Consider the following 13113-nt stretch of genomic DNA (forward strand, 5'->3'; position numbering starts at 1 on the left):
TCCATCCTAATCAAGGGAAAGAGGAATCATGAAGATATTAAAGTCCTAAGCATGTATGGACCAAACTGCTACATCCAGTTTTACTCAAAGGTTATGACTGGCATTAAAGACATAGATTAACACCAAGTCAATCATAGGAGGTCATTTCAATACACCATTTCCTCCCATAAACATGCCATCTAGAAAAAAAAACAAAAACAAAACAGAAACACCAGAATTAACTGACATCAGACATCAAAGGGATTTAACAAATATATACAGAATATTCCACCAAACACTAAAGACTATAACTTCTATTCAGAAGACTGTGGGACCTTCTCTAAAATAGGTAACATCCCAGGACCCAAAAGTCCTAAGAGAAAAATAGGAATAACTTTGTGTATCCTATTTGACCATAATGAAGTAAAACTTAAAATCAACAGCAAGCAAATCTCTAGTAAGTATACAAACTCCTGGAGATCAAACAACTCATTATTTAATAATGAACGGGTCAAAAAGAAGTCAAGAGGGAGTTTTTTTTGAAATCTTGTAAATTAAAGAAATGAAAAATCAACATAACAAAAACTTTGTGATATATTAAAAGACATTCTGTGTGGGAAATTTATAATTCTAGGAGCCTTCATTATAAAATCAGAAAGAGTACAAATAAATGATTTTTTAATATAACCCAAGAATTTGGAAAAACAAAAACCAAATCCAAACCCAGTAAACATCAAAAGATAATAAAACAAGAGGAGAAATTAATGAACTAGAAACAAACAATTCAAATAATCAACAAATATAAGAGCTGGTTCTTTGGGAACATAAACAGGAATGACAGATCCTTGGTTCAGCTAACCTAAAGAGAGCCACTGTCCCTGATGAACATATGTGGTGGCTAGCTTTCTGTCAGTTGACACAAGGCCAAAGTCATTTGGAAGGAGAGAACTTCAGCTAAGAAAGTATACCCCCCAGATTGGCCTGTGGGCAAAGCTCTGATGCATGTTCTTGATTGATGGTTGATATAGGAGGCCCAGATTACTGTGGGCGGGGCCATCCCTTGGCCCATGGATGCTATAAGAAAGGGGCCTTCTGGTCATGGTATTTTATCATAGCAATAAAACTAGTAACTAAGACATGTAGAAATCCTAAATAAAATATTTGCAAACTATATGCAGGCACATATCAAAAGACCATAATTAAGCTAGCTTTATGCCAGAGGTTCAGGGATGTCTCAAAATAAGTCAATAAATATAAAACAATTATACAAATAGACTTAATGGATATATAAAAAGAATTTGACAAACTTCAACAACACTTTATGTTAAAAACCCTAAAAAGAGTAGGACTGGAGGGAACATATTCCAACATAATGAAGCCTATGTGTGGTACATGGCAGATAACACAGCCAACGGCATCCTAAGAGGAGAAAACACAATGAGATGGGTCTGTCCAGTATTGCATTTCTTTTCAGTATAGAGCTTGAAGCAAGGGTTATAGCAATAACACATGGAAATTAGAGAGATACAAATAGGAAAAGAAGTCAAATAATCCATTGTCAGATGGTAATGATGGGATAACCCTGAGAGCCCTGCAGTTCTACCAGAAAACTTGTAGAAACAATCAACAATTTCAGCAATGTGGCAGTGTATGGACTCAACCTAGAAGAAGCAATAGCTTTTCTATACATCACCAACAAACATGCTGAGATCGTGGACACACTCCTATTTACACTATCCTCAAAATATGTAGGAGTAAACCCAGATAAGGCGGAGAAAGACCTCTGCAGTGAAAACATTACATCTCTGAAGAAAGAGAAAGACACTAGAGGATGGAAAGGTCATGAGTTGATAGAATTAATAATGTAAAAGTGACCATCCTACCAAAAGTCAATTACAGACTCAGTGTAAACACAATCAAAACCTTTATCTCATTCTCACAAAAATAGGAAAAAAAAAAAACCCTACAATTTACTTGGAATCAGAAAGGAACCACGATAGCCAAAGCAGTCTTGAGAAAAGAAGAATAGAAGAGAGATTATCACTCCAGATTTCAAGATACATTACAGAACCATAGTGATAAAAATGTGGCACCGGCACAGAAGATATGGTGATACTTTGTTTGTGTAAAATAAATAAAGCTGTCTGAAGATCAGAATGCAGAGCTAAGCCACTAGAAGCCAGGGAGTGGTGGCACACATCTTTAATCTCAAGGCCCCCCTGGACTTTTCTGATCTTCAGCTTGAACCCTAGCATCTGTCTCTGGGATTTTATTATTCATGTTACATTCATCATATCAGCCTCTGAAACAAAACAGAAGACTCAAACATGAGTACATGTGACTACAGGCATCTAATATTTGACAGATACAAAACATACACTAGAGAAAAAGCAGCATCTTCAACAAAAGGTGCTGGGGAAACTAAGTGTCCACTCGCAGAGGAATAAAATTAGACCTTGCAGAAAACTCACTGCGACAAGATAAAGTCCTCAGTGTGAAAGCTGAAACACAGAGACTGCCAGAAGAGAAGGCGGGCAGTGCCCTGTAAGACACTGGTCTAGGAAAGGACGTCCTGAATAGGACTCCATTGGTCCGGAAGTCAAGGCCAACAATTGATAAGGGGGGCGGGGCTCAAAACTAAAAGGAAAAGGAAACAATCATTTGAGGAGAATGGGAGAGAATCTCTTCTGATAGAATTCATCTGATAGAGGATTAATATCAGGACTATATAAAGAACTCAAAAACATGCAAAAAACAACCCATTCAAACAGTGGGATATGGATCTGAACAGAGAGCTCTCAAATGAAGATACAAAAATGGCCAAGAAATACTTCAAATACTCTTCATCATCCTTAGCAATTAGGGAAAGGCAAATCTAACTAAATAAGACTTTGTCTTACCCCAGCCAGAAGGTCTAAGATCAACAAATGCTGGAGGAACAGGTAGGGGAAAGGGAACCTTTAATTCACTGTTGGTGGAAACACAAATTGGTGCAGCCACTCTGAGAATCAATATGGAGAATCCACAAAAGTAAAACTAAAATCCACACTATGACCCTGATCTAACACCACTTGACAAACGCTAAAGACCTTGATAGCCCACTCCAGAGACACTTGAGCGGCCGTATTCACTGCAGCTCTGTTCACAATAGCTAGGGAATGTAAACAACCTAAATGTCGGTCAGCTAACAAATGAATAATGAAGATAACAAAGTACTATTCATCTGTAAAGAAAAAGTGAAATCATGAAATTTGCAGACAAACAGATGGAACTAGAAAAGACCATGTTGCGTGTGATAATCCAGACTCAGAAAGACAAACACCACATGTTCTCCTTCATCTGTGGTTCCCAGCTCCAGGTCTTCAGGTGTGAGCATGTGATCCAGAGAAATCAGCAGAAACCAGGTGATAAAGGAAGGTCATTGGTTAATTAATAAAGAAATTGCTTGGCCCTGATAGGTTAGAACATAGGTGGGTGGAGTAAACAGAACAGAATGCTGGGAGGAAGAGGAAGTGAGGTAAGACGCCTCAGACAGATGCCAGGCTGTCTATCTCCAGGGCAGACACGATGAAGCAAGCTGCCAGGTCAGACATGCTGAATCTTTCCCAGTAAGACTGGTGCTACACAGATTACTAAAAATGGGTTAGGCAAAATATGAGAATTAGCCCGTAAGAGGCTAGAGCTAATGGGCCAACCAGTGTTTAAAAGAATACAGTTTGTGTGTTGTTATTTCAGGACATAAGCTAGCCAGGCGGCCGGGAGCTGGGCTGTGGGAAGAGGCCCGCAGCTCCCACAACAACCAGAAAAGTAAAGAACATGGCGAGTGAGCCCTAGAGAAGGAAACAGCAGGATACAAGGGACATAAATATTTAATTGCAGAATAACTAAAAGTGGCTTTCCTCCATAAAGGATGAAGTTATGTCATTTATAAGAAAGTGGCACAGTGTAATCTTTACTGGAAAAGCCAGACTCAGAAGTACAAATACTGCACGTGGAACCCAGATCTAATAACAGAAACGAAACATGAAAGTAGAGGGGCATCTGTAAAGAGAAAAGGGTCTGGAAGAGGGAGGGACAGGGAATGTAGCTGGGGTTGAATGTTACCAATATACATGAAAAGTGGGAGCTAGGGGCGTACCCCACTGTTAGGATGTTGCCTGTGAAGCACTGGATCCTGATCTTGATCACCAGAACTGCAAAAATAGCTCCTTAAAAGTAAAATGTTGGCTGGGTATGGTGACATATGCCTCTAATCCCAATAGAGGCAGGTAGATTTCTTGGTGTTCAAGGCCAGCCTGGTCTACAGAGTGAGTTGTAGGCCAGTCAGGGCCACACAGTGAGATCTTGTTAAAATAATAATAATAATAATAATATTTTAGAAAAGAAAGATACCTTCTTTTAACATAATGATATTATAGTTATATAATTCCTGGAAATTTTGTGAATTTATATTTTTAAAATATTCAGAAGCTTGAACATATTTAATATGCTCACTATACTAAGCATTTTGGAGTTCTTTCTGTAACATACCTACCCTTATTTTTTTTAATCCCTTTTTTCACTTAAAACCTCCCACCTGACAGACAGGTGACCGAGAGAGGAAATGAGCAGGAGGGGAAGATGCGCACTGACTCTTCAGTGACCACCATCTCAGATGCAGAAGGTAATGAACTCAGGGCCCACCGAGGACAACGGAAGGGGTGTGGTCGTTTCAGGAGCGGCTGTAGCCCAGCTATGAGAAACCCTAAGCCTTTCTAGTGAGTGAGAGATTGCTGGCGGGTGATAGAATAGAAAGTGATGGATTATCTGATGAAAACAAAAGCATCCATTAATGATTGTATGACATCTGAGGGACTGTTAAAATCCTGGTTCTAATTCAGTAGGTCTGGAGTAGGACCCTTGAGTCCATGTTTCTAGCAAACTTTCACGTGACACAGATGTGGTGAGCCTGGAGCTTACTGACACTCAAGTGGTCTTGCTCTCAGGATCTCTGGGAAGTAGTTTGGCTCTTGTTTAATTTAGCAAGAAAGTCCATATGTACATAGTAAATATGTAACTAAAGCAGCTGTGTAAGAGACTCCCTAAAAGTGGTACCAGGGTTGTGGTGGCGCACGCCTTTAATCCCAGCACTCGGGAGGCAGATGCAGGCGGATCTCTGTGAGTTTGAGGCCAGCCTGGTCAACAGAGGGAGTTCCGGGACAGCCAGGGCCACACAGTGAAAGGAGGATGCGGGTACCCTCCACTTTAATCTACTATGGACACTGAAGGATTTCCAAGTCCAAAGAACTAATTATTCTCTAGTAATTGGCAGTCTTACAGTAGTTAAAATCTGGCTATTATTTTCTCTAATGTTTTCAACATTTTAATTTATTTGTGATTAGTTATTGATTTTCAGTCATTAATATTGTGATCTCATTTTAGGAGGACTGGAAGAAGACTGCAGGGGACAGGTAAAGTGTCCGTGAGAAACCACAACTTGCTTAACTGCATGCTGTCTGTTGGCCTGTATTAACCAGTCTACATTTACAGCTTCTAGATAATTGTTTAGTGTTTTATTTTTAGTAAAATTCCCTCTTAATTAATCAACAGTCAGAAATTAATAGGCTATGGACCAATTAATACAGCAGCAGTCTGTATCTGAGTGTCTGTGTAAATCACTCTTCCGCTAGTAATGGCTCAAAGTACGCAGAAGACCTAGAAAGACTTAGCAGAGAAATGTATCTAATGCCTTTCACTCATACAGTTTTATAAGAAATGCATATAAAATATCTCTTCTGTCAAGTAGTCCTAAGCCCCTCTCTGTATTATGTCTCTAACGTCCTTTGGATTTTATCAACTCCAAAAGAAAAAAAGATGTCATGTAAGAAAAAAAAACTTCATAGTATTACAAATAGTGCACGAAAGGCCATGCACTAACTCATTGTAAGGCATCTTTGTGGATGATGGCTACACTAGCGGCATCATTTCGGATAAACCATTTCCATTCCCTTAAGCCTGAAGTCATCTGTAAAACAGATATGAGTCCACATGCCCCATAGGGTTGTCATGCAATTTTTTTCTGACTGAGTGTGGTAGAAGTTTGTTAATTGTCTGTAACTGTCCTAATAATAGTAGTCATAAACATCATTTCTTCAGTTTACATTTTTGCATTTTTTGTTAGTGTTCGTTTTTTTTTTTTAACTCACTCCATAGCCCAGGGTCAGTAGAGCTCACTTTGTTGCCCAAAGTGGCCTCAGCCTCAACCTCAGGGCAATCCTCCTTCTTCATCTTCCCAAGAGCTTCATTTACAGGAACTAGATCTACTTGGGTCAGCCAGCCTCTTTATAGTCAGACCTTTATTGACATTATTGTTTAGATCTGGAATTAGGAGGAAAGCAGTCTGTACCCCAATGAATATGTAGGAATAATCTACATTCAGTTTGCTTAAACTTAGAGAAAGTGATACTGTATGTATTCAGATATATACTTAGAATATTTGCAATTTCATTTAGAAATGGAGCTTTACATTTGTTTATTTTGTGGGGGGGCGGTGGACAATGGCATGCATTGCTATAGCGTGTATGTGGAGGTCAGAGGGCACATTACAGTGTGCAGATTCCAGGGACCAAACTCTGAGATTGTGTGTATGTTGTTTTGTAAAGACATTTTCACTTGAGTATACTATATACTTTGACCATATTTATTCCCTTATTTCCACCCCCTCTAACTAGTCTTCTCCCTAGTCCTCTACTTCAATGTTTATATAATACATAACTATGAATAGGCATATTATGTTTACAGATTAGACTCCACTAGAGAGAACATGGGTATTCGTTGATGACCTCCTGTTCCATCCATTTCTTCATTAATTACATAATTTCATTATTTTTATAGTTTAGTAAAGTTCCTTATCACATATCACACTTTCATTATCTATGTACCTATGAATGAATACCTGGATGATTGCCTAACTTGTCTATTCTAAATAGTGCTTCAATATAAACATGCATATTTTCTTATAACATAACAGACTATATTCCTTCACTGAATGAAGTGCCTAAGGCTATGTACTTTATTAAGAATAGATTTTAGGCCACAGGATGGAAGCTGAGAGTACAAGGTTGGGTAGCCCATCAGCTCAGCAGCTGGCAAGGGCTTCATGGAACACAGTATCTCAACGGCAGGAGTGTATGTGAAGACGCTGAAAGACAAGACAGACTAGGGAGATGGGGTTAGGCTTGGTCTTTTACTCTGCAAGTACAGCATGAGTTCCTGTGGAGAGACGGTCCCAGTGGCTTATCACCTTCACTGAGCCTCACTCTTACAGGTTCCTACAACCTGCTAATGCTTTCAGCAAATCAGCCCTTAGGGAACAAACCACATCTACACCATAGGAATGATGATTGTTCCACATTTTTATCACCTCTTTTCCAACTTCAATTTTTATATCCAACAAAAGATAAAATTGCAGTAGCAATTATACATTTTCTCATGCCGACACCAGTCTCAAGTGTTTTGGGTGAAGATCTAGCTCCCACAGGTGCTTTGTGGGTGAGGCTGCTTTTAGCACCATGTGAATAACTGGGATTCCGGGATTAATTCCCACCATTGCCCAGCTCAAAAAGAATAAAGCTGGACATGACAGTGGTGCAGCTCTAGACTGGGGTTTCTCAACCTTGGCATTTTTGCCATTTTGAGCCAAACTACTCTCTATTGGTTAGTATAAATAAATAAATAGGAGGATGGCCCAAAATAGAAGGGTTGCTGGATACTGGGAGGGATGTGCAGGGCAGAAGGAAGGTGGATGGTCACGATGACTCGGTTTTCATGCATGCACATCCAACACCTAGTTCCATTTGTTTATTAACTAATATGTATTGCTAATTATACTGTTTCTAATGATAGGAATTCTGAATGGTTTTCTTCAGCAAGTTGGTTTCTATGACAGGAAACTTATAAAAAGCAGAAAAAATGATTCGTTTATTTATCAGTGTTTAGAGCAGGGATCATCTAACATTTCCCATGAAGGGCCAAATAGAAAATATTTAGGCTTTGTAGATGGCACTGTTGTTACAGCTGCTTTACTCTGACAGTTTACCAAAAAATAGCCTAAGTCTAGTCTTGAGGGCCCTTGTGTTCCAATAAAAATTCAATTATCATAAAAACATACATTTCATATATGTTTTGATATTTTTGCAAGCTGTTTTGAAGTACAAAAGTGTTTTGAAGGGGAACTTGGATATATATCACTTTGACTTTCAGGCCTTGCAATTATGGAAGGTAGATTGGATGTGCATCATTATCCATAGATTTGCTGGACAGAGGTTCAGAGTAATGAGGCAGGAGGATTGCCATGAGTTTAAGGTCTCCCTGGGCTACATGGTAGGACAGGTCTCAAAATAAAGTAAATCTTTAAGAGCTTGTAGCTTGGCTGACAAGATGACTCAGCAGATTAAGAACACTTACAGCCAAGCCTAGCTTCAGTCCCTGGAGAGAAGGATTGGCCCCTCAAAAGCTGTTCTCTTAGCTCTGAAAGTCATCATTTGTTGTAACTTCTGGCTTGTGCCAGGTGTGGGTAGCGAACACCAGTAATCCCAGCACTTGGGAATTAGAGGCAGGAGACGCAGAAATTTAAGACCAGCCTTAGCTACATAGTGAGTGAGTTTGAGACCAGCATGGACTATGGAAGGTTTACTGCCACCCAAAGCTGTAACTCTTAAGGCCATATGGCTAGTTTGCTCACTGTCTTGCTGTTAAGAGCAAGCATGACATTACATAGTGTTTCCCAAACAACTGACATAGGTGCAAGAAGGAGAATGTGTAACTTACTAGATAACATCCCAGGTGTAACACCTGTCCAAACCCATGCTCATTTCATTCTCGGGCTCCAAACTTGCTCCTCCTGGAAACTGGTGCTAGTTAGATCAAAAACACAATGAGACACCATTGGTAACATAGAGAAAATCTGACATAAAAAGACAAGACCATTCAAGGAAAACCACCGCATCAACTGGCAGGAGGTCCAAATTCAGCTGTAGCAGAGCAGCTCTTACCACATTGTTGAATCCACTTAGCAAAGTCTGGGTGCATGAAAGGGAAGGTGAGCTGGTCTCCCCCACACTGGGCAACAGCCATGGTCCTTGGCAGGTACTTAGTCATGTGTAGAAATCAGTTGAGAAACCAGCACAGCCTTTTGTTGTTGTAAGTTACTACAAGAATTAACATGCACTATCATTCAGTCAAGGGTTAGCCGTGTCAATAAAGTCGAGGTCAGCCTTGTTGCAGCTGCAGCTTATATAACAGAAAGAAATAGAACAAAACCACCAAGTCTCCCATTTTTATCAGGGGCTAAAACGTCATCAGCCTTAAGTCCTCTCTCCACAGAGTTTCTTCAGAGTGAGAAGTAACAGTAAGCACAGGAAAGGTCCGTGACTAAGAACATTCATCACAGGGTTATTTATAAAAAGAAGTAATTAGAAACCACATAAATTTAATTTAAAAGGAATGGTTAAGCAATAGTACTTGATGGAATAAAACTGAAGACGTTAAAATCAAAGATCATGCATCCAAATGCCAGCTGAGGAAATAGCTTAGTGGTACAGTGTTTCCCAGGATGTGTGTGTGTTTAAAATAGTTTCGTTTATTAAAACATATGTGGAAAAGTACCAAAAAATATATCTTAACTATATATTTGCATTTTCTAAATTGTATTTAATGAGTATTCTTTACTGTTAATAATGTTAAATTATCAAATATAAAATAGCTTATTTTGTTAGTCTTCAGTGCATCTGCCTAAAGTAAAACAGGTACCAATCAATGTTCAAAAGCAGTGGTTGGTTCTCAACCTGTGGATCACAATCCTTAGAAATTGAGACCCTTTCACAGGGATCACCTAAGACCACTGAAAAACAAATATTTACATTACAGTTCATAACAGCAAAATTATAGTTATGAAGTAACAATGATAAGAATTTTATGGGTGGGGGCCACCATAATATGAGGAACTGTATTAAAGGGTCTCAGCATTAGGAAGGTGGAGAACCACTGTCCTAAAGTAAAGTTTTTAAGAACCAGATGGATTTTAAAGCAAGAACTTCAGAAGAAGAAAAAAAATTCTAAGGAAACCCTGGCATCACTGGAGAGAAAGAGCAGGAGAGGGGAAGGAAGGAAATAGAGAAAAAAGAAAAGGGAAGGGAAGGGTGAAAGAAACAGTCAAAGCACACAGAACTTCTTAGGGAAGCAACCTGGTCTTCCAGCAGCCAAGTATAAATGCAGTCTATGAACAGCTTCTCTTAGTCGAAAGGACTTTAATATAGAAATTAACCCCCCGCCCACTCACGGTGCTCCTAGCACATGCTAGGCAAACATTCTATGACACTCAAAAATCATTTTTAAATATCCCTACATCAAAATTATTTTAAAATAAATATTTCCACCTGAATTTTAAGAACAATGTGTTCAATTCTGACAGGAGCTGGTGAGTGCTACAATCCTGCTCCATGTCTTTGTTATTTCAATATCAAGTAGCCGACAGTAGTTTTCAAAAACCACCCCCACTGTTTATTCTCAAGTACAATTGCCCATCCGTATCTTATCTCCAAGCAGCTTGAATTTCAGACTTCTGCCATAAAATCTTTGCTGTGAAGTTAGTAAGGTTGGAGGGGAGCCATGAAAATGAAACGAGTTGAAGAAAGATGGGATTCTCGTGGTATTTCTTTACACCTTCATAAAACAAAAAGGCATATAACCTTTACTGTTTTGTGACCTATGACTTTAAAGGTCACAAACAAACAATTAAAATAAAGGCAAGATTTGGACGGGCATGTTAGTTAGGTCTGAGGAGAGGCCCAGTGGCTAAAGCACCCGGCCAGCAAGCATGGTGACCTGAGTTCAGATCCTCAGGGACCACATAAAAGCCAGGCAGGCATGAGGGTCACATAATCTCACCACTTAAGAGACAATGAGAGGGATCCCAGGGGCAAGTTGGACAGATACATTAGCCAGATTTGGCAAACAGTAAGATCAGTGAGAGACCCTGCCTGAATAATGGAAGTGGTGAGCATTTGGGGGAAGCACCTGCTGTCAACCGCAGACCTCCTCATGAGCATATACACACCCCACATATATGCACCAAAGAGAAGTGCGTGTTCTAGGAAACTTGAAAGCACCCTGAGGCAGAGTCACAAGTGATGTCTGTTGCTGGAATCAGCTGATGCTCCACAGTCTCACCCTGTCCCTCCTCCACACCTTTATGCCTCATGCTTTAGTTCTGAATTCATTTTTATAAATAGCTATGAAAATTGTAGCCACTGAGTAAGATAAACATGAAGGTTCACTTACATAAGCACAGCACATTTTTATTTCATTTCACTGTCTTAAAATACTTAAAAAATAATAAAGATATGAATGTTAAGTTGGTATTTTACTCTGAACATGGCTTAATTATTTTTTTATCTGTTTACTTACAGGACATTGGAGATGTTGGTTCTCTCAGAATGGTTCATTTTGGTTTGGTATAAATCATTTGAAATTCCAAAAAGAAACCTGGTATAGGAAGTCCTTCTGTGTATGCATTGCTTTTGTTGGTTAATGAATAAAGAATCTGCATTGGCCTGTGATGGGGCAGAGTAGAGCTAGGCTGGGAAAACTAAACTGAATGCTGGGAGAATGATGGTGGAATTAGGAGAAGCCATGTAGCCCTGCTGGAGACAGACGCCAGACGGAACCTTGCCAGTAAGCCACAGTCACATGGCAATACACAGATTAATAGAAATTGGTTAAATTAAGATATAAGAGATCAGCAATTAAGAAACTAAAGCTAATAGGCCAAGCAGTGATTTAAATAATACAGTTTCTGTGTGGTTATTTCTGGGCTGCACAGCCAGGATAAAACAAGCGGCCTCCTACAACAGAAACCTGCCTTTTTTTCATATCTTTTATATTGCCCTGATATAATACAAATCTCCATGTATGGATTTTAATATAAGGAGAGATGGTACATGCAGCACAGCATAACAATAACAAAGCGACCCCCAAAAAAGTCCTTAACCACTTATTTCCCCAATATGTGTACTTCTTAAAAGTCATAAACTATACATCATTTGGAGCATCAGAGGTAGAATATTTAAATCTTTTTCTCCCTCATCTTTTAAATTTTTTCTTTTTGGGGGGCTGGAGAGATGACTCAACAGTCAAGAGCACTTATTCTTACAGAGGACCCAGGTTCATCCAGCACCCACATGGTGGCTCATGGCTATCCATAAGTCCAGTTCTAGGGGATCCAGTGTCCTCTTCTGACCTCCTCAGGCACCAAACACAGACACGTGGTATGAGCAAAATCACCCATACATATATAACAAAATAAATCTTTACAAAAATTTCTTCTTCTGGTCTTGTTTATATTACTAATTTATTTGTTTACATTACTAATTTATATTATTAATAAAATGTTTATTAAGCAAAATTTTGTGTCCAGACCTACTGAAACAGACATTTCTCCATCGCAGCTTCTTGTTGAGGAACTGGTACCCTTGCCACAGTGAGCTGTTCTCAGATCACACTCCATCACTCATTGCCCTGCAAGGGCAGGAACTCAAGGCCAAGAACCCCCTGGAGGAATGCAGCTCTGCCTTCTCTCTTACACACCTCAGGACCACCTGCCCAGCATGGCATTGTACCAAGTGGGCTGGGCCTTTCCACATCAATTATAATAATCAAGAAAATGCCCTACTGTCCTGCAGAGAGGCCTTCTGAGGGAGCCATTTCTCAGCTGAAGTTCATCATAGATAACTCTAGCTTGTGTCAAGTTGACAAAAACCAAAACCAATCACGACACCAACTTCACATGTCTCTGGAGTAATTAACTCAAACATATTAAACTAAATTTAGTCACAAGAATCTAGTGTGGGGGCTGGACAGATGACTCAGTGATTGAGAGACCTTGCTGCTCTTGCAGATGAACTAAGTTTAATTCCTAGTGCACATTATAAACCGCATTGGGAATAACAAATTTTAAATGATTTTTGTTGTTTGTTGAAAGACCAAGTGGCCAAAACTATGATATTATACTTTCTTTTACTATGATTTTAAATGTTAGTAAAGGAGTTAAAAGTTATACCAGTTTGGTATATGGGCTAAGTTAAAGACATTTGGAGG

At 39.3% G+C, this 13113-nt stretch overlaps 1 protein-coding gene across 3 annotated transcripts in view; it reads left to right on the plus strand.

The window, feature by feature from the left end:
• The window catches only part of Wdpcp (WD repeat containing planar cell polarity effector), a 312131-nt gene extending 299794 nt beyond the window's left edge, over positions 1-12337 (plus strand). Inside the window, exons 16-18 of one of the 3 annotated variants that reach the window (XM_075944447.1) lie at positions 4563-4642; positions 5401-5429; positions 11427-12337. In XM_075944447.1, coding sequence (XP_075800562.1) covers positions 4563-4642; positions 5401-5429; positions 11427-11477 — 160 coding nt within the window. In that variant the 3' untranslated portion in view covers positions 11478-12337. The remainder of the gene's footprint in view (positions 1-4562; positions 4643-5400; positions 5430-11426) is intronic. The other 2 variants (XM_075944448.1, XM_075944449.1) reach the window with 2 other exon arrangements.
• The last annotated feature ends 776 nt before the right edge of the window (positions 12338-13113 follow it).

This window comes from Microtus pennsylvanicus, chromosome 12 (assembly GCF_037038515.1).
Source record: "Microtus pennsylvanicus isolate mMicPen1 chromosome 12, mMicPen1.hap1, whole genome shotgun sequence".
Lineage (NCBI taxonomy): Eukaryota > Metazoa > Chordata > Mammalia > Rodentia > Cricetidae > Microtus > Microtus pennsylvanicus.